Source organism: Elaeis guineensis, chromosome 1, assembly GCF_000442705.2.
Source record: "Elaeis guineensis isolate ETL-2024a chromosome 1, EG11, whole genome shotgun sequence".
In the NCBI taxonomy this organism is placed as follows: Eukaryota; Viridiplantae; Streptophyta; class Magnoliopsida; order Arecales; family Arecaceae; genus Elaeis; species Elaeis guineensis.
Window position 1 is genome coordinate 161,716,534 of NC_025993.2, and position 25,237 is coordinate 161,741,770.

The 25,237-nt window shown below is 36.6% G+C and overlaps 2 protein-coding genes and 1 non-coding gene across 4 annotated transcripts; 1 reads left to right on the forward strand and 2 right to left on the reverse strand.

Annotated features, from left to right (window-relative positions):
* Positions 1–228: 228 nt before the first annotated feature.
* Positions 229–3,420, forward strand: LOC105039444 (exopolygalacturonase). The gene is made up of 6 exons (XM_010915586.4): positions 229–442; positions 1,128–1,268; positions 1,660–1,836; positions 1,996–2,285; positions 2,395–2,623; positions 2,900–3,420. Exons 1-6 carry the CDS (start codon positions 290–292, stop codon positions 3,182–3,184), a joined length of 1,275 nt encoding a protein of 424 aa, XP_010913888.2. The 5' UTR covers positions 229–289; the 3' UTR covers positions 3,185–3,420.
* A 381-nt stretch (positions 3,421–3,801) lies between these two features.
* TRNAQ-CUG (transfer RNA glutamine (anticodon CUG)) lies at positions 3,802–3,873 on the reverse strand. Its single transcript has one exon. It is a non-coding gene; the product is annotated as a tRNA-Gln (tRNA).
* Positions 3,874–11,323: 7,450 nt separating this feature from the next.
* LOC105039445 (CMP-sialic acid transporter 2) lies at positions 11,324–20,347 on the reverse strand. 2 transcript variants are annotated; one of them, XM_019848759.3, is made up of 16 exons: positions 20,193–20,305; positions 19,014–19,125; positions 17,724–17,787; positions 17,548–17,608; positions 17,343–17,454; positions 17,050–17,129; positions 15,354–15,429; positions 15,165–15,265; positions 14,049–14,120; positions 13,792–13,840; positions 13,643–13,684; positions 13,368–13,489; positions 13,201–13,260; positions 13,079–13,127; positions 12,048–12,142; positions 11,324–11,871 (listed from the first exon to the last, which is right to left on the reverse strand). In XM_019848759.3, the coding sequence occupies exons 2-16, from the start codon at positions 19,014–19,016 to the stop codon at positions 11,814–11,816; spliced, it is 1,044 nt and encodes a 347-aa protein (XP_019704318.1). In that variant the 5' UTR covers positions 19,017–19,125; positions 20,193–20,305; the 3' UTR covers positions 11,324–11,813. The 2 variants fall into 2 exon arrangements, with proteins under 2 accessions (XP_019704318.1, XP_010913889.1); XM_010915587.2 differs by lacking the exon at positions 19,014–19,125 and having other exon boundaries at positions 20,193–20,347.
* Between the last annotated feature and the right edge of the window lie 4,890 nt (positions 20,348–25,237).

Genomic DNA, 25,237 nt, shown 5'->3' on the forward strand with positions numbered 1-25,237 from the left:
TACTAAATACGGAATAAGGTCATCGCGTGGAAAACAAAATCCCACTGGGTCAACATGCATGCATGAGGCCTATTACGAGAGATATTTTAACGGTGGTGGGAGTGGGGGAAGGTGGTTACGGTTAGAAAGAGGCGTGTGTGGGGAGGTAGTTTACGGAAGTTAAGGAACTCCACACGCCTCCATCTCTAAAGTTATACATCAACACGTACATATATCGAGCTATTTGATTAAACACAACGACGAGAAAAACTTAAAAAAAAAAAAGAAGAAAAACCAAAAAGAAAAAGAGATGGTAATAGAAAAGGAGATGAAGCTCTGGTTCTTGCTTGCGTTGTTATGCTATGGCTTTGGCAATGCCAATGGTAGGAGCCTTGCAGACTTAGAAACGTTTAATGTGATAAATTTTGGTGCCCGGGCTGATGGTGTCACCGATAACAGCCAGGTTCTGCACCTCCTCCTCCACCTTCTTTTATAACTGTTTTTTTTTTTTTTTTTTTGAAGTTTTGTGTTGGATTTTTAAAGGGCTTGTTCTTCGTTATCTACGAGCTCTGCTATACTACTGCAATTTTTATTTAGCTTCTTTTAAAATAATTATCTTTGCTTTGTTTTATTTAGTTCATGAACTGCTGGTTTTTTTCCCCTCGTATTACTAGATATATTGCCTGTTAATGTTACCAGTAATTTATCTGATAATTGCTGAGAATTTATTTTTTTATTCATTATTTCTTTAAAATTATCCTCAAACTCTAAGCCTCTATTCTGCCTCGTAAGAGGCCTACTTGAGTTGAAATCATCCCTTTCTCTTAAGGCTCCTTACAAATTTACAATCTAATTAAACCTATTTTAATCTCATGCATGAATTGGTTTTTGCAGATCCGTAAGCTTAGTAAATTTAATTAATAGTATAACACCTAAACAACAAGATTAATTATTGATTCTTCGATTTACGGGCAAGCTAATTGTAATTATAAAAGTTATCCAATTCGAGAACAATCGGTTGTAGGTTAATGGGGGCAATGAGCTCATTGTGCCCTCTCTTATTGGAGCTGGTGGAATCCTAATATTGCCTCTCTCTCTCTCTCTCCCTTCACCACCTTTTTCATGTCTTCCTTTATTCTGCAATGCAGGCATTTCTCGCAGCATGGAAGGCTGCATGCACTTCCACGGGCGCGGTTAATCTTGTGATACCAAGCGGTACATACTTCCTCAACCCCGTGCAATTCCGTGGACCTTGCAAAAATGTCCAGTCCTTGACGGTGCAAATGCAGGCAAGTTTATATGAAGAATTAATTGGGGTTCTACTTCAGTAAAATTCTCTCTCTCTTAAAAAAAAAGTTTTTTTCTGAAATTTCCTTTCAGTAAAACCATAATCCATCTTTAATATATTTTAGAGGCATGGGATGTAAAACCATAATCAATCTTTAATATATTTTAGAGGCATGGGATGAATGATTGATTAATATAATACTCCATAATCACATCTTCCGCTTCCTTAGCCCGGTTGAATTATATGAAAACATTTTTGTTCATTTCTCCATCATTTTAGTGATAGGGTGGAGGAATTAAACATAACCACAAGATTTTTCTTCTTGGATATATACTGGTCTTGGCTTAAACCTCATCCCTCATGAGGATATGTTTTGGCGTGGGTGCATGCAGGGGACTTTGAAAGCCTCGACTGACTTGAACCAATATGCGACGGCTCGTGTCTGGGTGGAATTCGGATGGGTGGATCACTTAACTTTGACTGGAGGAGGGACCTTCGATGGCCAAGGGGAAGTCACTTGGCCACTTAACACATGTCCTAGGGACCAAAATTGCAAAATCCCACCAACTGTAAGCACTCATCGATCATGCAATAATTTTTAAATTCCTCTCGTGCCAACGGCTACATCACACTTGGAGATGGAAGCCAATTGTTTCCTTGCATTACAATTGATATTGATGTACCTCAAAAGAATTAAGCTTTCTTACAGATACCTCTTTTGTTTGCAGTCGCTGATGTTTGTAAACATGAACAACACCATTGTGAATCACATAAAGTCCGTGAATAGCAAGTTCTTCCACATTGGAGTGCTCGGCTGCCAGAACTTCCAAGGAAGCAGGATCCAGATCACTGCGCCGGCAGAAAGTCCCAATACCGACGGCATTCACCTCGAGCGAAACTCCGGCGTGACCATATCTGACTCGGAGATCGCCACCGGCGATGACTGTGTGTCGGTTGGACAAGGCAACTCTCTTGTCACACTTAATGGCATCAGATGTGGACCGGGTCACGGCATCAGGTACCACACCACACTCAATTCTCTGATCTGTAGTCACCCTTCTTGCATGAGCTAACCATAGTTTTGCAATCTTTGCCGGCGGCAATGGTGGTGATGACGGTAACGATAGTGTCGGAAGCTTGGGGAAATATCAGAATGAAAAAGATGTTCGGGGGCTAATCGTTCGAGATTGCTCGCTAACTGAGACGGATAATGGCATACGGATCAAGACATGGGCCAACTCTCCCACAAGCAGCGTGTGTGCCAACATGACATTCGAGAACATCGTGATGAATAATGTAGCCAATCCCATCATCATCGACCAGTCATACTGCCCCTATGCCAACTGCATGTCCTCGGTGAGAGCTTAAATGCTTCATCAAGACATCATTAAAAGAATCATTAATTTTCAGACTATTGCTAACCCTATTCATCTAAATCTAGAATAGCAGTTGGAAATAGTAGTTGGTTTGCCTTGAAGGCAATGCAACTAACAGCATGGATGTTTCAAACATCCTAAGAGCTTACCTATTACTTCTTCTTTTTTCTTTTTTCTTTTTTTTTTTCCTTTTTTTGGTACAAAGCTTAATTATTACTCGTCGAAGATGATCGAACTCTCTTGTGCATTATTGCAGGCATCATCCAAGGTGAAAATAAGTGACATCCATTTCAGGAACATTACAGGGACATCGAAGACCCCGGTTGCGGTGACCCTCAAGTGCAGCCAGAGGGTACCTTGTGAGAAGGTGAGCCTCCAGGATGTCGACCTCACGTTCACGGGGCAAAACAGCACGTCCGCCACGTGTCTCAACGTCAAGGCCGACTATAGCGGGACCCAGAACCCCCTCCCTGCCAGTAACAAGCTCTTACGAACCAAGGACCAAATAGTAGTCATTCTTTTGCCACAATCGGCAGTATAGTATTCCTTCGTGCGTTATACGTGCATTCATTCTGCCCAACGTAGCATGAGGTTGGGTTTTTCTATAGGCGGGTGAGGTTTTGTGTCGGTTTATGCTTTCTTCGTGGAAAGTCTAATATGCATACAGAAGATTGTTAGCCTGTTGAAGTCATGAAATGGATTGTATGCTGGCTTGCATAAAGTGGCCGCATCCGCTGTACTCTAATGGAAAGTTATTATTATTATTTTTTTTAAATATGAATGCTGGCTAAAACATTTATTTTTCAAGTAATATTGAATGACATTGGAGGTTTTGTACATTGACAATAGCAAAATCTTCTATGAAGACATGCCGCAATTCTACCAAATTGGAACCCGGATTATGAATTCTTGCAAAAAATTACTAATTTAAGAAGAAAATTTAAAATCGAACAAATTAAAATTTGGATTGCAAATTGTTGCAAAGAATTATTAACTTTAAGGATATTTTTTTAAAAAAATTAACCTTTGGAACAAAGTACCAAATTGGATCCAAGTAAGGAAGGGTCAATAATCTGGAAGTAAGCCATAAAAGATAAAAATTTTAATTTAATGTTAACTTATCAAAAAAATAAGTTTTTGAATAAAAATATTAAAATTAGGTCCCACCGAGATTTGAACTCGGGTTACTGGATTCAGAGTCCAATGTCCTAACCACTAGACCATGGGACCTTTGCATTGATTTTTCTTTCTAGAATATAAATTCGTTGTAGCTAATTCGTTTAACAGATTCGAGATAAAATGATTGAAAATTGCATAACTTTTTTGTACTTACACGCATCATGTATGATGTGTAATCGTGACAACCTCGAGATCAAGCTCAAAAACAAATAATTAGAGTCAGAAGATATAGAATCAATAGCGATCAGGCTCTTAAGGTGTAATTTTACAATATTCTTAATGTGGGAGGTAGGATATATATATATATATATATATATATATATATATATATATATATATATATATATATATATATATGTGAGATGCTAGACTTGCGAAAGTAATAGGTCTTAGAAAGGAGGGGTGACGTTTTAAATGGTTACACAAGATGTGATAAAGATTTAATCAAAGCTAACACGATGAAAGCGGGAAAGGATTAAACAACTAGTACCAACTTTGGTGATGACCATTATATTAACTAAAGTTTCATAAATTGAGCCCAAACAAACATCAGGCAAATTTTGATGGTTATGCTTACTGTTGCAGTCATGGGTTAAATGATCGGATAACTCGAATGGTTAGCTAATGCTTCCACATCCGCATACGTAGGTATTATCCATTTTGATCTTTGACGCTGTCGCACAGGGCCTCACGGTTTTGTCCTTTAAGATCTGTTCTTTTATTGATAAATATCATGAAAAAAATGATCAATTTTTTTATTGACCAACTTATCCATGTTTTCACAGTTTTCAAGATGGATAAGTTACTTTTTCATGGATAGTATATACTCATAAAATAGAAGAAAATCTTACCCTAGGGAGTGGCTAAATCATTTTCCCATCAATCGAAGAAATATTCCATTTAATTCATTCCTAATATACCATTAACCATATAATAATATAATATAATATAATATAATATATTATATTATATTATATTAATATAAGATATTAATAATATAATAATATAATATATTATAATAAAGTAAAATAATATATAATAATAAAATATATTACATTACATATTTATATAATACTATAATAATATAATAATAGAGTATAATATATTATAATATACTATAATATATTATATATTAATATTTATAATATAATATAATATATATTATAATAATGTATAACAATAAAATAATATAATATATTAATATTTTATATTATAATATTATAAATAATAATATAACAATATAATATACTATTATAATATATGATAATATATTATAATAATAAAATATAATATTTATATAATATTTATAATAATATAATAATATAATATATTCTTATATATTATATATATTAATATAATGTAATATAATATAATATATTGTATTATAAATTAATATATTATAATATAATAATATAATATATTATATTATATATTTATAAAATACTATAATAATAATATAATATATTTTATATATAATAGTATATATTAATATAATATAATATATTATACTATATTATTATGTATAATAATATATTATATTATATTATATTATACTAATATAATATAATATATTATATTATTATAATATATTTATAATATAATATAATATATAATAATATTTATATAATAAAAGATATTATAAAAAATATAGATAGATCATAGTAATTTATCCAGAAAAATAATAATACAAAAGAACATAAGTAACAGATTCTCAAATATTTTTTAATACATAAAAGAACATGGATAAATTATTTTCTGGTGTCTGAGAAATATTTACCTAAGAAAATACAGTTTTTTAGATAAATCTTTTATCTACAAAAGAACGGACTTTTAAAAGATGCCTCACAGGAAAAAAAAGATTTCAATCTATATAAATCATACTCCCTCTTAATTTATAACCGATACGAGACTAAAGATACATTCTCTACATCACAATAGTTACAATCTAAACTCGTAATTGTTTGCCCTCTTCTCCTTGCAGGTGCCTTCTTCCGTGAATTAGCATAGTCCTCCATATGAAATCCTGGAATTGGATGCCATAAATGAGAATTAATAATCCATCAGCCCTCCATTGCAGCATCCGTATTGCAGTCGAGCTCGTGCTCAAACTATGATGTCAAGTTTCATGTCACGATCTCGTTCATGCCCTCCACAGCTGCTTCAGTTAAGGATGCCCAGCAGCTATCTGCAATCAATCCATATCCAAGTATATTCAATTGCCTTCATATTTGTTTAGGTCTATGGGAACAAATTAAATGTTGTTAACATAATAGCGACCAATGGAGTGGGTGCTTGGAGAGAACAACTTAATTTAATGATACAAACACTCGATGCCGGACGGGTTTGGTTAGATAAGTAGTCTTTCTGGATTTATAAGAGATAATTGGTTTGAGAGGAGCCCATACCACATTGGCCTCGGTTCTTCACATGGGTCGCTGCTTATTTTTTCCTCCAATCCATTGACTTGGGCAAGAAGATGCCTGAACATGGATTGGCATCCCTCTTCTTCGGCAAGTCAGTCCTCAATCCGAGGTACATGGCCATGAATTTCTCATGCCTTAGGTCAGCCAACTTTTAGAAAATATGCCTTAAGATTTGATCTACATTGAGTCTACAGTGAGATCCAGGACGAAAAACAGAGTCCAACGAGTCTAAAATCATCCCAAACGGAGTCCGGACGGGGAAGATACGCATAAGAGAAGATGGTATGGTGTATGAGATAGTGGTGGCCGGCAGCAAACTGACGGAGACCGGCGGAGCACCGCCCGGTCCGACGGAGACGCGCCCAGCATGCAGCCGCACGCGGCCCAGCGTGTGGACGGGCCCAGGTGCGGTTAGGCCCAGCGCCCGTGAGCGGGCCGGCCCAGCGCGCGCGGGCGTCCCAGGCCTAGCACTCACGCGGTCCACCGTGGACCGCGAGGTGCTGGGCAGTCCATAGGATCGCGTGGATCGAACACGCGGTCCCCATGGGGTTCAGATGCATTTTTGTGTGATCGGACGGTCCAAAACATAGCCGATCGCGATCGGATGGCTGTGAGTGAATCCGAGGGTGATCAGGTGATCATTGGGCCTGTTTTGCACGATCGGACGGCTCTGGTGCGAGCCGGCCATAATCGGACGGCCACGGATGATTCCAGGCTTGATTGGGATTTTGTTTCCTATTGAAACAGTATTTTTGTGATTCTGGAGCCTATATAGCTCCGATTGATGAACTGTTTGTTGTATTGGGAAGCTGGTGACGTCTTGGAGGTGCAGAAAGGTTTCAACAGAGGTTTCAAAGAATTTTTGTGAAGATTTTGGAATTTTTTTGTACGAGACTCTTGTACAAAGGTTGAGTGGTGAGTTCCTCTTGTATTGATCTTATTTTATTCTCTCATAGTGAAGCTTGCATGCCCTGTGGAGGTAGGCTTGAGGCCAATCTATGTATTTATATTATGTTTTTGTTTTATTTCTTCTTTCTTCCTGCTGCACCGCATGGTACCAAATCCTGGTGGGTGCTACAATTGGTATCAGAGCAAAGTGGTGCCAGAGTGTAGGTTGCAGCGGTGGTGATCGAGATAGAAGATGGAGAAGATAAGTACAATCAAGATGGAGATCAACAGATTTGATGGAAAGAGTAATTTTTTCTTGTGGCAGGCAAGGGTGAAAGACGTGCTCATGTAACAAGGATTGAGCAATGCTCTCTTATACGACAAGAAGCCGACTACCATGAAAGTGCAGGATTGGAGGCGGCTCCAGATGCAAGTGGTGAGTACCATCCGTTTGTACCTAGTGGATGAGGTGATGATCCATGTGCTTGGCGAGACTTCCCCGACGAGGCTGTGGTCGAAGCTCGAGGAGTTGTACATGACGAAATCTCTCACCAACATTCTTTTTCTCTGGAGATAATTCTACCAGCTGCGGATGACTGAGGAGCAGAGCGTGCAGGAGTATCTCAGCCACTTTCAGAAGATTCTCACTAACCTCCTCAGCATTGGTGAGAAAATTGAAGAGAAGACTAGGTCGCTGGTTTTGCCAGCATCACTTTCCTCTTCATATGAGTCCTTGGTGACTGTTCTTCTAATGGAGAAGAGCACCATCAAGATGGACGAAATCACCGTGACGATTCTGCAGAACAAGGTTCTTAGAAGGAAGAATCTAGCTTCGAGCTCAGGTGGCGGTAGCTCAGCTTTGGTAGTTTTTAGAGGAGCAGGAGGTGGCAAACAGGGTGACAGGAGATCGTGGCGAAGGCAGTCCAAGTCCAGGACGAGGAATTTTAACAAGACCAGATGTTACTGGTGTGATGAGTTGGGGCATCTAGCCAGAGATTGCTCTCAATTCAAAGATCGGACGAGGGCTACTGTAGTGACGGCCAGTAGCGATTTAGAGGATGATGCCCTGGAGATATCTGATGAAGTATCTACTTCTTCCCAGCAGTGGATTTTAGATTCTGCATACACCTATCATGTATGTTGTAAAGAGGAGCAGTTTGACTCTCTGAAAAGCAGTGAAGGCACTGTTTATCTGCCAGATGGATCGAGTTGTATGATCAAAGGCACCAGGACGGTCAGCTGGAGGACACATGATGGTGCAGTGAGGAGATTGGGAGAGGTCTGATACATATCCGATTTCAGGCGGAATCTTATCTCACTGAGTAGACTGAATTCGAGAGGCTATAGCACAGTAGCTAGTGGAAGAATCCTGAAAGTATTTGCACAACGATAGGATTATTCTGGAGGGGAAGAAGAGGATGAGAGGACATTACTACTTGGCGGGGAGCCCAGTGTGAGGTGAAGCTTCAGGAGCCATCAGGAGCTCAGAGCGAGGTAGAGCTCCAAGTAGAGGTGGATCGGGCACTGGATGGGAGATTCGGGAGGACGAGAGGCGACATCACAAGATGAGATTCCTATTGCCACAGGATGACACCCCGAGCGGATCTATGGTCAGAGTGGACACAGTCCATGACGAAGGTGGGATTGAGCGGCCTGGCTCGACTCTCACGTTTGCCCATCCATAAGATAGCAGGCATGTCCCAAGGCGTGGAGGTGAGACGGATCACAGGCTCTCAGAGACAGATTGAGGCTGAATATCAAGTCGAGATGAAGATTGTTAGGAAATATGCCTCAAGATTCGATCCATATTGAACCTACAACGAGGTTCAAGACGAAAAACGAAGTCTAACGAGTCTAAGATCACCTTAAACAGAGTTCAGACGGAGAAGATACGCATGAGAGAAGACGGCATGGTGCACGAGGCGGCGGCGGCTGACGGCGGGCCGGCGGAGACCGGCGGAGCGCCGCCCGGCCCGGCGGAGATGCGCCCAGTGCCCAGCCATGTGCGGCCCAGTGCATGGATGGGCCCAGGGCTGGCGCGCGTGGCCCAGGCGCGGTTGGGCCCAGCACGCGCAGGCGGGCCGGCCCAACGCACGCGGGCGTCCCAAGCCCAGCGTTCTCACGGTCCACTGTGGACCGTGAGACGCTGGGCGGTCCATGGGATCGCGTGGACTGAATATGCGGTCCATGCATAATTCAAGTGCGTTTTTGCACAATCAGACGGTCCAAAATACAGTCAGTCACAATCGGACGGCTGTGAGCGAATCTGAGTGTGATCAGGTGATTAGTGGGCCTGTTTTACATGATCGGATGGCTCTGTTGCAAGCTGGTCACGATCAGACGGCTACGGATGATTCCAAGCTTGATTGGAACTCTGTTTCTTATTGAAACAGTATTTTTGTGATTCTGGAGCTTATATAGCTCTGATTGATGAACCGTTTGTTGCGTTGTGAAGCTAATGACATCTTGGAGGTGTAAAAAAAAGGCTTCAACAGAGATTTTAGAGAGCTTTTGTGAGGATTTTGAGATTTTTTTGTGAGAAGCTCTTGTACAAGAATTGAATGGTGAGTTCTTCTTGTATTGATCTTATTTTATTCTCTTATAGCGAAGCGTGCACGCCTTGTGATGGTAGGCTTGAGGTCAATTCACGTATTTGTATTGTGTTCTTATTTTATTTCTTTTTTCTTTCTTTCTGATACACCACGTGGTATCATATCCTGATCGGTGCTACACCAGCTCATTAGTTTAAGCGATTAGCTTCTTCTCCACTTGTTTGTCTGATCAATGTGCTTCATTGAAGGCCTCCAGCCACAGCAGCTTCTCATCAAAGCTCTGATAAATGTCGTGGTACTAAAGCCCAATAATTAAGAAAGTCTTGAGGAAGGGCCGTGCATGTAATAAGGCACGCTGAAAGAAGGGAGAGATTCATGGTGGAGGCCATTACTATACTGTCAGGAGATCATGAGAGAAATTGTTCTTCTTGTGTGAGAGATGGAGAATTTGCTTACTATATTGTGGAGGCCATTACTATATTTTGCTTCCAAGCAAAATACTTGAATTTGCTGGAGGATTGGGGGCAAGAATGCGGAGGCTTGAAGCTTGGTTGAGTGAAGCTTTACTTTCAAGCATGCCAAGTAAATTGATGTGTCTTGCACAGTTACTTATGCCGGCTGTTGAAGACAATTATAGAATTTTTTTTAGCTGTCAAGATCTAGAGATCCTCGCCAAAGCCCCAAGGTTGCCATCATTTTGCCTTGATCAGACAAACCCCGTGGTTCCTGCTAAAAACAAACCCTGTGGGATGTCCAGCCAAAGAAGCAGCAGCAGTACTGATATCATTGGTATAACTAGACCAGGCTGTAACACGTACAATCATTGCAGTCTCTCTCTCTATCCGTGTGTGCACGCGCGCATGCGCGTGTGTGAGCAAAATCCATGCAGTCAATGCAATGAAATCATTGAGCCACGACTGGGTCAAGACAGCAACATACCTACGAGGGATGGCTAGCATTTAGCATGTGCGGAACACCTTCCGGTATAGGAGAAGAAAAGAAAAAGCTGGCCATTTGATTACCTTTCAACCACCTTATTAGATCAATTCTCTTTCACTATCGGATGTTCTTGACACACAAAAACTCGACAGCCTTTTCAACTTTACCCATAATACTGGCATTTAGTCTCAACGTTCAATTTCGAGCTGTCATTGGCAGTTTAATAACAAAAGTGCCTCATAAACATTTGTACGGCAATATCATCAGCCAAATTGCATTTGAAACAAGACATCTGGAACCATAAGCAGATAATTTGTTCTTGTAGACAAGAAAACCGATTCCTATAAGAAAAGATATGATTCAGAAAATAGAAAAAGCGCACTGCATTAGCTTTCGTGCAAAAACTCTAAAAAATTCTCTAAAAAAATCTTATCACTTCACGCTATACTATGCCCACTTAGAAAGGTCCAGCATGGCAACCATGTAAACAATAAAATAGTAGATTTAACTCTGACGCATATAAAATGTTCACTATAAATTTGTGTTTGATTTGTGGCCCTTGAGGAATTAGGCTCCATTTGGTTTTCAGATATATCTGTCCAAAAGAGTTGTAGAAAATGCCATAATAATGATGAAAGCATTTGTTGAGTGTTTTTATCCCATAAAAGACCCGGCAGGCATAGCAGCATACACTTTCAATTCAGAGAATCATAACAATTTCTATATGATAAAATTAGGTGAAAACATTATACATTTGCACTTGTATCATTACATTCTGAGTATGGTAAAATTAAGTAAATGACAAAGCACTTAATGAATCCATATTCAATACCACTCAAGCATTTGTCTTCTTTTGTTTAATTAAATTTCCAAGCCAGTGGTTCCAAGTGCCATGAAACAGCTGACAAACATCAAGAACCAGCATTTCTGCAGCGTACACTCGCAAGACTGCAAGGGCTTAAATTCTGGCTTTCTTCCAGACCGCTTGTCTACCAATCACTTTGATGCATTAAGAACTGATACAAAGTGAAATCCAGATTTGATTACAGGGGTGTGACAACACTGCCATTAGCACCAAGAACTTCCACAATTCTGTGTGGCCCTCTGAGACAAATCCCAGTTCTACCAAGACAAGGATATCTAAGATGCCGTAGAAAGAGTTCTCTTCAACCTATGCCATGCAAAAACCTCATTTTTGCGGTTGTGGCTTTCCAATAGAGTGTAGATATATGGAGACTGAAACAACCCTGAAACAAAACATGCATTTAACATAAAGAATAGATTTTGGGTCTGATAACAAGGTTGGAGATAGCATCTGAACACTGGCAACCTTGAGGTTTCCAAATTAAATATTGCTCACCAATCAAAATGAGAAACTACAGTATCCTTAATCAAACTGTGGAGCTGGAGTTCAGATGCTTACGTAGATCCAAGGAAGAACGCAAGGGAAAGATGGAAGCCAAAAAGAAACACTGATACTACAGCTGTCAGAAGCATGGCTACTGAAGTTGAATAGACCTGTACATAATGCAAGCATAAACAGTCAGGAAAAAAGACAACTGAAATTCCAGTAGAGGGACATAACTGGAATCATATTCACCCCTTTGAATGGCTTCTTCTGCAGTTCAAAAGGAGCAAGATACTGGTCTAAGTCAGATGTGGCTTATTTTAGCCAAATTGTAGGTATATCACCTCTTGTACTTACAGCATAAAGTTTAATTACGTTCGCCATTGTGTTGACCAAATGGCGGACAAGCTTGCTGAGGAGAGGAGATTGAGGGATGACATTTTTGGTTGATTTTTTCCCTTTCCAATCTATGTCAAAGAAGCTTATGTTTTTGCAATTATCCCATTTTCTTTCATACCTCAAGAGCGATTATGAACTAAAAAGAGAGAAGCGTCCAAACTTATTCACACCTATCAGAAATCATATGGGCCACAACTCAGGTATATCTTAAATGAAAATTCAAACTTTGCATCATGTGAGTTCCTGAAAGCTAATGTTTTACAATACTAGCAGAGCATTGTCAGCTTACTTTTGGGAAGTGGTGGTGCAGCAATTTTTGCATATGCGAGTGGAATTTCACAAACTAGATGATGCATTGATTTTGCTAATATGTGAAGGATTTTATCAGTGACAGAGACCCAAACAGTCCAAATTTTGTCATTAAGCACATAGCATGGCCCATTATTCATTCTGCACATCCAAAAGCCAGCCACTGACCAGAAGGTTAGGATTTGATTTTTATTTTTATTTTTATTTTTATTTTTTTAATAATTAATGCAGTTAAGCACAAGGAAACCGACCCATCCTTTAAATCTATAAGCTTGAAAAGCAACTATAAGAAGATGGCATCTACTATGTGTCTGGAGTGCAAAGCTCTACAAGCATACAAAATTAACATAATAACTTTAGTTGATACAATAATAAAATGCAATTTCCACTTTATTTACCTTCACAATGTTATCGGCATATTTCATAACCATTGATACAGCAATGCCACTGCACATAAACCAACAGAACTCGGATAAGTGCAAACATAGAAACTACATTCTTAGTCTTTCAATTAAGATACCTGAGTGCATGATTGAGGATCATGCAAACTGTGATAAATGAATAGCCATGAAAGAAACCTCTGCACGGCAAGGCATAAGTCAGGTCTATCAAATTCAAGATTATTGAAACCAATTTAAAATTTAATGATGAATTATGAAAATGAGATAAATGATTCCGAATATTCACTTGTTCATGACTTCATCATAATCCTGAACAACAATTGCGATTAGATTAAAAATCATTCCAAAGATGTACAACCAGAAGTTCTGCACATTAATATTTCTTGAAGGGCGTTTTTTAATAATAGCCTGCATTTCAGAAAATTAACATATTATATAGCTGGCTGCAATGAAAAGCTATTGCTGAATATATGCAAATGATGGAGACTTGCATACAGTTTTTCAACAACATGACAGGATAAGAAAAGATGTAATATCCTATGTCCACGATATTAAGCATACCTCTGTGTATACCCCAGCAAAGCCACTTAGAAGTGCCATGATCTGGTAAAGAAATTTTTAAGTATTACTACTTTTATATAGTCCAAATAGTTAGGTAAGAGAATTCCTCAAGTAGAGAAAAAAAGTGCTCCACATTATCTGTAACTCACAATGGCCATCACCCAACCTTGAAAAGGAGTCTGAAGAACATGATCAGAACTGCATGAAAGATAATGTCTTATGGAGTTAACCAACCCAAGACTTAAAAGAATACCCACAAGGATATTATTGCCATTGACAAATAGTTCTGTGTGAGAGAGAGAACTTATGCGACTGGCTACAATTATCATTGACGTATAAGAGTAGCTAGCGGACCTATGGTTCATAACAAAGCCCGGCATATGAACAAATAATATATTATGCTTACGAAGGGTTAAGTTGAGCTGTAGTGCACCCTGCACATAAAAGAATAAAAGCTGCCCACTGGATTTCACTTAACCTGAAATAAAACAATTAATAAAAGGAGCAGAATTAGCAATTTTGAACTTAGGATTAATGGCTAGTCAGAAAACCAATCAGCTAGCAGCAGAACAGAGAGGATATGAGCAGCAGCAAAAATAAAGGAAAATAATTGATTGACACAAATCAGAAGAAAAAAAACTCATTGTCTAACATTTCTGCATATTCCTCAAATATGAGAGAGAAAATAAGAAGTTTTATCACCAAACCCTGCTAATCAAAGTCTTGTACAACAGTACAAGGTATGTGCATGGTAGAGATTTCCTTTAATCATTTCAATTCCTCATCTTGATGTGTAGAAATTACTCAGATACAAGAAACTTTATCAGCTTAAACAGATACATGGTATAGAAGTCAGTGCCAACATAGCAAAGGCGACACCAACTACCATATGTTGGTACGGTATGGTATCGAGAGGTATAGCGAGTAGCGGTTCCCTAACAATACAGTATGTCCAATATGAACTGGCACAAATTACTACTACAGCCCTGATGCTAAGGCTGACATGATGTCAACCCTCCCATAAGTCATACCTGTAATCCAGATACTGTAATAACAATATGTTTAACAAAATAAATGAAGATTTGGTGCTGTTTGTCACAGAGAAATGCTTGTGGAGGGGGCTTCAATGCCCACACCATGGTAAGTAAACTTCAGAGCAACCAGATATCATCAGTGCAAACAACAGTATAAAACAAATAAATACTCCTATGCATAAAGAAAGGGCGTCACAATGCACGAGGTGCCTGCTACTACAGGATCTGGGGGGGGTTATATGCATGCAGTCTTATCCCCGCATGCAGAGAGGCTATTTTCGTATTTCGAGTCCGAAATACCTAGGTCACAATGGAGCAACCTTATGATTGTACCAAGGCCCACTCTCTATAAACAGTTCAATGCATGGTACACAAAAATTAACATCATCTAAGCATCCAAGCTACTAGTTCTCACCAGAAGATAAGCAACTGCAGTCACTCATCAGAAAAGTAAACAACTATATTCTGCTAGATATTAAAGTTCTTACTTCTTTTTAAGAATGATGCGGTATAACACACCGGTGCTGATAATGTTTAGGTTCTTCAAAATTTGGTAAGCAGGGGCATCCACATATGCAAAGATGTAATACTGGTAGCAATAAAATATCAATGGGTTATAGCATTCATTATTGCAAATCCAAATCCTTATCATCAGAAGCATCTGAATAATACTTTACCTGTAGTAAGTTTTTAATGAGGTAAAGTATTGCAGGAATAGGATAAACACTAACTTCATCAAAAGATGTACTTAACCTGAAAATTACAAGATGGTATACATAAGAGCTAGATGATTAATTAATAAATACATGATCAAACATTTAATCTACCTTCTAAACCAGTCAAATACACAATTGCACACTTGGATGGGACTTCTTTTGTAGGGCTGATATGTATAAAGGATCTAGTAACAAATATTAGCAAGAAGACCAATATATCAAATAAAGACAAACTTAGGGCCAGCTTGACATTGTGGTTGTTTTTGTTAGTGAAATAGCAGACAGAAATTGATGTTGTAGATAGCATTTTTACAGAACTTCTGTCATGTTTGGCTTTCATTTTCACTTTTTCCTGAAAGCAACAAATCTCCACTTCCAAAAACTTTAAAGATTTAAGAGACAATTTCAAAAAAAGGGTTTTGTCATACACAAGTAAGGCTGGAAATGGGCCCTTTGGATTGAGCCTTAGGCCAAGCCCAAGACTGTTTGGTTCAGGCTTGGGCCTAAAAATAGGGCCTAAATAAATTCTAGGCCAGGCTCAACCCGATGATCGGCTCAAACCAAGCCCTACTTGAAGCCCAGGCTGGACTCCTAAACCAAAGCCCGAGCCTAGAATCCAGCCCGATCCTAGCCAAATTCATTAATGAGATCTTTTGCCAGGGGTCTTTAGTATTGGGCCCAAGCATTTTGGTCCAATTAGGCCAAGAAATTTAAGTCAATTGGGCCCCTTTGGGTCAAGCCTAGCCTTCCATCCTAGACAAGCTTTGGGCTGAGCCAGGCTTGGGCTTGGTCTAGGGTTTTAAAATAAACTTCAGGCCTAGCCCAGCCAAAGCCGGAAAAGATTTTTTTAGGTCGAGCTCGGGCAGGCATGTGGCCAGCCCAGCTAAGCATGATTCCAGCCCTACACATGCGGTTCTGTCCAGTTCATGCTTCTTGGGTTTTGAAAAGAAAAACAGGAAAAAAAAAAGCAATACCAAATGGGTTGGTAGACACAAACATATAAGCCTTTATAATGAAAATAATAATTCTAAAAAAAGAACTTCCATATACCATATATTTATTAAAAAAACAGATACATTGATTGCAGCTATCCTAGCTCAATTGCTTTCATTTCAAAATGCTTCTCAATGTGAGATGTATTAAAACCTTACTTATGTAAGTAAATTAATTGTCTCGACAGATTTTAATGAGAATGACTTTGCAGATGACTGCAATTTAATAGGACATTAAATATCTTTTATGGTAAAATTTTAATGCAAATTCCGTGTTTATAATCCTACTTTGTCAGTATGCATGATATATAAGTGTCAGTTTGTTTCTCTTATCACTTTGTTCAACTAAACAAAAAAAAAATTAAGATAGAAAACAATTGCTTATCATTTCTATCATATTGTGAGAATTTTAAGTTGCATATAGAACTTCTAACAAATGGATGAGATGCTTTAGTAAGTTAAACAAGGTTTAACAATCTTAGTAAACTTCTGTTGCTACCTGTTAATAGCTAAAAAAGGCCGAGCTGCAAAGACTAAATCAAAAGAAATACATCCATATAGGTAGTTCCTATGCAATGGTTTTTTTCTTTCATTTTAAAGTTTTAAAGAAAATGAACCGGTAATCAGGTAAAAGGACAATAACTTCTAGTAATGGAAGAGCTTACTTATTGTCTTCTGTAACACCTTGACTCCTCCAGATTTTAGCAAGGGCTACGAGCGACAATGCACATTTTAAAGCCTCCACCTAGTCAAAAAGAACAGAAACAGATACAACAGTCACACAGAAAACTGTAAAGATTTCCAAATTTACTACTCTTTCTGCCCCCCCAACCCAGCCCTGTGCATGCACGCACATAAAAGCAGATATAATTATCAACCAGCATTTCTTCAATTCAAAAGAACTAGTCAATTAGGACTTGCAGCTTTATTCATTTAACCAAGACTGCCATTCCCTCACCGAAAAGTTTGCTGTTGTCACACTGTATTCATACTTTCCAGCTCTTTTGGACCACACAATCAGGATTGCCTGTGAACTTGTCAACAATGTTAATGCAAGTGTAACAATTGATCTGCCAAAGCCATAAGTACAACAAGAAAATCTTATCAGATGGTCACTTTATTTCTTTCATCTGGTAATTTAAATAATTCTGAAGTAGTCTTACTTTAGCTTCCAACTAGACTTGGTTGAGCCACCTAAAGAGCTAGGTGTGCTATTAGAAATAACTGCAGAAACAAAAATAAGTACATGGTTCAAAAGAAGGACATGCAGCTGGAAACCAAAACAGGGCAGTTACCCATCAGGTATGGCTTCAGGAACGTAGCTTGAACAAAAACATACCACCAGAGAGAGGCTTCCCATGTAGACTCTCTATATCATTTTGAGACACATCCTCATAGTTTTCCTATAAATTTCATACCAAAAAATTATTACATTCAGGAATAAGAAAAAATCATTAATAAAGCCCTCATAAGTCATAACTACATAGCAAAAGATAAAAATGCTGCAGTTTGATAGTAAAAGCATTAAAAGAAGGATACAGTATATAACAATCATCATAATCTTTCTTATAAAAGCATTAAAATGAAACCCAAAATTGAACCATGAAGGAACATTTTAGCAATATTTTGATTTCATATCTACTATTACACCGGTATTGATATTTCATTCAAGACATGTGACCCAGCAGTCAAACCCAATCCCCATTAAAAGAAGAACCATTAGAGGACCTCAAAAAAGCATAAAAAATGATAAACAAAAAGGAATATCAAATAAAAATTTTAGCACACATTTAAGGTTATAGACATTAAAGCATGAATATCGTATCCCTTTTATATCCATAATAACAATATTCAACAAACCATCTCATGTTCTTTTCATGGGTTGAGTGATCCACCAAATTGTATCTGGTTGATCAAATTGATCAAGAATTATTAAATTATTCATTGTCTTTATGATTTTTTATGAATATTGCATGATTCTTCCATAGAACATGTAGATTAAAAATTGATGATAATAGTTATTTTTTTTAATATTGGTATTAGCTTTCAGGTTTGTTTTTACATGAATCTATCAATAATCTTAAATTATTTTTTTTAATTGACTGAGTTTATGGCATTTTTTTGAAGAATTCCAAGAATTACTTCCAAATTCAAAAACTTTGAGACTAGCTGATTCCTGATGCCAATCTTGTGATAATACTTATATGCAACAGTTTATACTCAGAATGAAAAAAATCAATTCAACCAAAAGGGATTTAAATGGGTAATCAAACAAAAAAAAAAGTACACAAGAAAACTATCGAATTCAACTTGATCAGTTTGTAGTTGCAGAGATGCCGAAGATCAATTAACATGCATTTTCTACTAAAGGAAGAAACAACCATGAATCAAAAAAAGAACAAACAACCAATCCATCCTACTCAAAGTAAACAACCACCACGTTGCCTCAAAAATGTTTATATTCTATATAAAAAAATTAAGAGGACCTATCTTCCAGCATGGTCATGAATCCGTGTTTATATATTTGCGGATTTACATCCATGTGTATAAATTTGTGTCTCTATGTTGTAAGTATAAACATATCTATGCAAAACATACATATTGTGAAGTATAATGAGCGCCTCCTCACCATAGTTATGTCTCCAACATGCCTCCCTCAATTTCCCCCTCCACTCCAAAAAAAAGGGGTTTTTCTCCATCCTATCTTTCACCCCTCATCTGCCTGATTCTCCTACATTTATCTTTTAAAAATAAAACTTAATATTATCAATCTATATTTTACACAAAAAACATGCCTAGATTACAAGTACCAAAGAAATGAGGAAAAGATGCTGTAAAAATCATGGGACTTGAATTTAACCAACAGGTGAATAGTTAATTAAAGTATTAACAAGCAAAAAAACACAAAACATGAGATTTGAATATGAAAACATAAGAAGACAAGAGAAAGATGGGAATTAATTTCAAAATTGACTAAAGAAAATCACTCCAAAAGGATTGTGAAGCTTTAACTAAGACATGTACATAACTCTAAAGCTATCTCAATAACCTATGCGCAACCAACTACACTCTGTACAAACAAGTGAAAGACTGACGCTCCACCTAAAATCTATATAGACCGCAATTTTGCAGGAGAAACCCCAAATTGTTAAAATAATTGCCTACAGTCAAGTAAAATACATCATCAAATTCAATTATTACTTGGAATTCATTTGAATAAATCAACGATTCAAAAAGACTATGCAGTACAAATTTCATCCAGAAAAAAAGCTTCAAATAAACAACGAACACCAAACAAAACATAATGCCCAACAAATAAACCAAGGAATATCCACTAAAGATATCGAATGCATCATTGAAGGAAATAAACAGGAGTTAATTCCGAGTTTACCCCTAATTAACCAAAGAACAGTCACGCAATCAAAGAATGTAGACGTGCATTCGAAGTGGAGCAAATGAAATCAAGCACAAACCCGAGATATCAAAAACAAGAATTTTTTTTTTTTTTAAAAGTCAAAACTAAACAACATCTATCTCACTAACCGCCTAATAAGCGCCTCATGTCAACACATCAACGCAACCCCAATGAACATATCAAGAAACCCAACAAGAAACCCCAACCGAAGGAACCCGAGAACCGTCATTTCTTTACCCAAGAAACGTCTCACGGCCCCAACCGGATTAAACAAAAAAGACCCTTCAAGACACTTTCCTGAATCGCTTCTTGATATTTAGAGAAAGGGGTTAACAATTAGGAACGCCAAAACATAAAGAGAACCTGAGACGAATGGAGACAGATCTCTTTTACCTGATCTTTGATTTTGCGGTACTCCATCTCTCCTCGAGCGCGGACAGAGAGTGATCTGATTGCTCTCCCTTCACTGCTCGCTGGGCTTCCAACAGTCCCCCTCACCGACGGATCGTTAATGGAAATCGAAATCTTTATAGCCCTGAAATTGGAGCCACATCGGCTGTGAATCGTGAAACACAAAACATCTTCGTTTGCAAAACGATGTGATGGCTGGGCCCCACAGACCTGTGTGGCCCAGCTTGGGGACCTGTTAGATTTCAAGAGAAATTCATTGTACACCGCCTGCGGTGTAGAAAATTAGACGTGAAGGGCACTGCATCCGATTAGGTCACATAATCATTATTTTTTAATATATATTTAATATTTATAATTTTATTTTTTTATTTAAAATTTTAAATGATAAAAATATTTTTTTATAATATTATATAAAAAATTATAATATTTTATGTAAAAAATCATAATTTTAACAAAATGCCATAATATCGGTACTGGATGTCATAATTTTTTTTTAAAAAAAATATTTTTATCATCTAATATTTTAAATAAAAAAATAGAACTGTGAATATTAAATACGCATTGGAAAGCGATGATCATGTGGTCCAATAAGATGAAGTGGTGCGCTCCATATCAGATTTTCTACACTGCGGGCGATGTACAAAGAATTTTCCTAGATTTCAATAATAAAATGGGTCGGCCTCAACCTAGGAATTCAAGAGGAGATGCACAAATGGGATCCTCATGGCCGCAGCAATTTCTACCTTAACGAAGTTGGTTCCAACAACTGAGTTAATAGCAACTTGGTATGGCTAGATCTGTAATGAAAAAAATTTAGAACGATAGAATTATGTTAAAGGGAGAGTCTCAGGCTCTGATAGTTCAGACTAATGACAATAATCATCTCAACATCCTTTTGAGTCATCTTGCTTCCTTGATAAGGGGAGATGCAGATAATGTTCTTTTCAAATGCATGTAGTAAATTCTTTATGAAGATCCATATAGGTATATAGTTAGTTCCATATCGATTATTCATTAGAAAAATCTAGATACTATTTATATAGAATCAAAGAATCTAAATAATTTTTTTTAGCTATTTTATCCGATAATATTTAGATTGTCACAAATTGTATCAAAATCTATCCGGCCTATAGTTCATGTGAATTAAAATATAATGCAGCACGAATTTATTGAGGCTGGCCACGAGTCATCTGTGATATTTATAAATAAATTTATATGGATTTGAACCATTAATCTATGAGGACGTTACGATTTAAATGGAAGGAATATCTAAAGATTCGTAAGAAAAATCTTGAATATTTATACAGGATCAAAAAATTTAAATAATATTTTTTAAATTATTTTCTTAAATGAGACCTTTGAGTTATGATATTTGATAGAAGGATAGTGCTAAAAAGCAATCGAGTTGCTGCTTGCCTTACCCTTACTGGAGGCATTTCAGGAGTTTCCAAGGCCGTGAAATCTCCATTGCTCTAGTAACATCATATCAAGACGATCGAAAACTCTATTTCACTGCATCATTTCTATATGCTTTTCTCTTTGTAGTATCTAAATAGGACAAAACTAATGATGATCTCCAAAGATGAATACCATAAGGTTTTGACATATGATATTAAAAGCTATAACAAAGGAACTTCTAAATGCAATGTATGCTTTAGAGCAACGTCATGGTCAGCCTTTTCTCAAATTAAAGTACTATATTAACATATAGTTGAATAGATAAAATTCATGTGCCCTTGTAGATTATCCTCTCAATTATGATGGACATGAGTGTCTACAAGAACAAAATAGCTGTTGATATTTACTTTTTTAATTTCTTAAAAGAAATGAAGATATTTGCATGTAAATACATACTATAAGGGGGAAAGAACATGGTTGAATGCACTAAACATCAGCTAATACCTCGATGCTAGTTAGGCAGGCGTCATAGATACCTAAGCCGTCACCATGAATTGCTAAAGAAGTCCTTGTAGACGTTGAGGAGGTTCCAGGTTCTCAGAAAAAAAATGGTGGAGGATCGACAACAAATATGGATTACTTATGGTACTCCATCCAAGATGAACAAACTCTTAAGGCCATCTCCTTTTCATATTGCTACAAGAATATTTTAAGTTTCAGAGACAGGTCTTCAAATTTGCCCGAGGAACATGATGCTCTTTCATGCTTCTCAGTTGCAAGATGCAGCTAATGACCGTTCTTCCACTTGGTTCCAGTCTTCTATATATTTTGGGGGTTTTGTTCTGATAAGCTTGTAATTACAACTAGCCATGTGCAAGTACATATTACGGCTTCTGGTTTTGCTGAAGTTTTTCTTTTGTTTTCTTCTCTTTTTTTAGGCTGACATTGGGAGCTTCCACATCTAACTCGCAACCTCTCACGAGGAAAACCTCCAAGGAGAGAGAGGACTTTCGGATTGAAACCCTATTGGTGCTCCTTTGCTTATTGTGATCTTATGATCTTGCAATTATACTTTGATGGTTTAGTTAGGAATTTTTTTGAGATATTTTTGTCTTTGTAGCCTTTATTTAGCTTTTTATTTTCCTTCGTATTTTGAGTTTGGCTGGATAATTCTCATAACTTTTATTTTTTGGATAATTACATTTTACCCATTTGAGGTTAGATCCGATTTTACTATGCCCATATGTGGCTTGCAAAGTAACATTTTATCCATCTGAGGTTAAATTTGTCAGACTCTTCTATCACCTATATATATGATTTGAGAGGGTGCGAAGGCACCTTTAGAAATCTATTTCCGCCCATCTAGGACTTATGTTCATGCAATTTGATCTCCCTTTCCTTTCCAAATCTCTTGAATGAACCTTGTTTCTTCAAATCCAAGATATCCTTCACCAATCTAAAGGAGAAGCAAGAAGGAAGCCAACGGATACACTATATTTTTTTATTCTTGTTTCCATTTTAAAACTTATTAAATTTCTGAAAAAAATCAAGACTTGTTTCCATTTTAAAACTTATTAAATTTCTGAAAAAAATCAAGACATGTATTGTAAAGCATGTCATCAACTTTATCTTCTTCAAGCAACAATAGTAATAGATCGGATTTTTGCTATTATGGAGAAAGATCGGTGGTTAGAACACCATGGATTGTGAGAAATTTTAGAAAATAGTTTCAAGGTTGCTCCATATACATGGCGAGTCCTTGAATTTGTTGTTGATTTTCTATATTTTTACCAGTTAAATGAGAGAGCTAATATAATTTTTTGGAACATTGATTGATAAATTGATATGCAATATAGGTACTTTGAGTGGGTTGATCCTCCTATATATAGACATGAGACTGAGTTTGGTTCTAAAATTTTAGATAAATCTTTAAGATTTCAACAAATGGCAGTTGTTGCAAAAGAAAAGGAAGAAATTGATTGTGCTAAGGAGAGGCTTGCTATGGAAAAGGAAGCAATAGCAATAGCTTGGAAGAAAGATATGTTCTACAAGTATGCATTGTTTTGTTATTAATTGTTGGTGGCACTCTGGTGCTTAGGGGGGTTGGGGCTAATAAGGAACAACAGTATTTTTCTTGAATTGTGTTATTTGGTTTTGGTTTTCTAGGTTTTCTTAACAATTGGTTGGATGTTCTTACTGAGTATGTATACAAATATGTCAAGTTAATGAAAGTATTTTCAGTTGATCCACTGTGCTAATTATATGATATTTAATGATATTTGGTTTATATTTAAGAATAATATGTTGTTTAAGATCTTCCTGATCATTGTTGAGGAGATCATCCCTGGGGATACGATGGAAACACTTATCCAAACCATTTTTCCTAGGAAGGTCATTTCTCAGGATGTAATGAAATACCGTGGTCACTATAAAAAAAAAAAGATAATTAGCTATATAAAAAAAATATAGCTAAATAATAAAAAAATATAGCTAAATATAACTATCGACATAAAATACGTTGGCAAATATGCGTCAGCAAATAGGGGATCGTTGATTCTTTTTGCCGATGAAAAAATTTTTTTATCGACAAATCTTAATTTTTACTGACATTTTTTTTAGTATCGTTGATTTTTTACCTATGCTTAAAATAAACATCGACAAAAAGACGTTTAGTGATATAAAATTAGTATTGAAAATAGCCAATTTACCTACGCTTAAAAAGTATAGGTAAAACAATTTAACGATGCAAACGTTTACCTATGCTAAAATAAGCATCGCAAAAATTAATTTTTTGCGATGCTAAATTTTTATCGAAAAAAATAATTAACGATGCTAAATTTACATCACTAAAAATCTAGCTTTTGCCTATGCTTATTTTGCATCACTAATTAATTTTAGCGACAGAAATAAGTGTAGATAAAAAATCTTTAGCGTCGCTAATAGTGAAATGCCCGGCATCTCAGCATGTCCTTTGATAACACTACATTTTATTTACCGATGCTAATTAGCGTCACTAAAGATTTTGCCTATGCTTATTTTACGTCACTAAAAGATTTTAGCGATGAAAAATGAGCATAGAAAAAAACCTTTAGCATCGCTAATGGTGGCATGCCCGACATCCCGGCACGTCCTTTGGCGATGCTACATATTATTTACCGATGCTAATCAGCGTCACTAAAGAATTTTACCTATATTTATTTTGCATTGCTAATTATCCTTTTAACAAAAAAAATAATTTCTTTCATAATATTTTTTTATAATTTTTTCTGTAAGTCTGTAGATAAACAAATATATATAATGTATACACAATATATACACTACCTTCTTTATTCAACATATGCTAGAATCAAATTTATTTCACTTTAACAACGACACAATATATATATATATATATATATATATATCAAAATATTGTGTTTATTTTATAACCATACATGTTGTAAAACAAATATATATACAACCGTATAAAATAACATATAAAAATATATACATCCATACAAAATGAAACTGTACATGCCAAGCCGTATCACAGACCTGCAATAGATTAAAAAATTAAGTTATCAAACTAATTATTTACTAAATGATGAAAATATATAGATTAAAAATAATATAAAATAATATTAATTACA

Excerpts from the sequence above, each read along its gene's own strand:
- LOC105039444 (XM_010915586.4), top strand. The coding sequence starts at position 290 with ATGGTAATAGAAAAGGAGATGAAGCTCTGGTTCTTGCTTGCGTTGTTA. Across the intron at positions 1,269-1,659 it reads CCTTGACGGTGCAAATGCAG|GGGACTTTGAAAGCCTCGAC; the intron begins GCAAGTTTATAT and ends GGGTGCATGCAG. Across the intron at positions 2,624-2,899 it reads ATGCCAACTGCATGTCCTCG|GCATCATCCAAGGTGAAAAT; the intron begins GTGAGAGCTTAA and ends GCATTATTGCAG.
- LOC105039445 (XM_010915587.2), bottom strand. The coding sequence starts at position 20,219 with ATGGAGTACCGCAAAATCAAAGATCAG. Across the intron at positions 12,143-13,078 it reads ATGCCGATAACATTGTGAAG|GTCTATTCAACTTCAGTAGC; the intron begins GTAAATAAAGTG and ends CATTATGTACAG. Across the intron at positions 11,872-12,047 it reads GCGTTCTTCCTTGGATCTAC|GGTTGTTTCAGTCTCCATAT; the intron begins GTAAGCATCTGA and ends GTTTTGTTTCAG.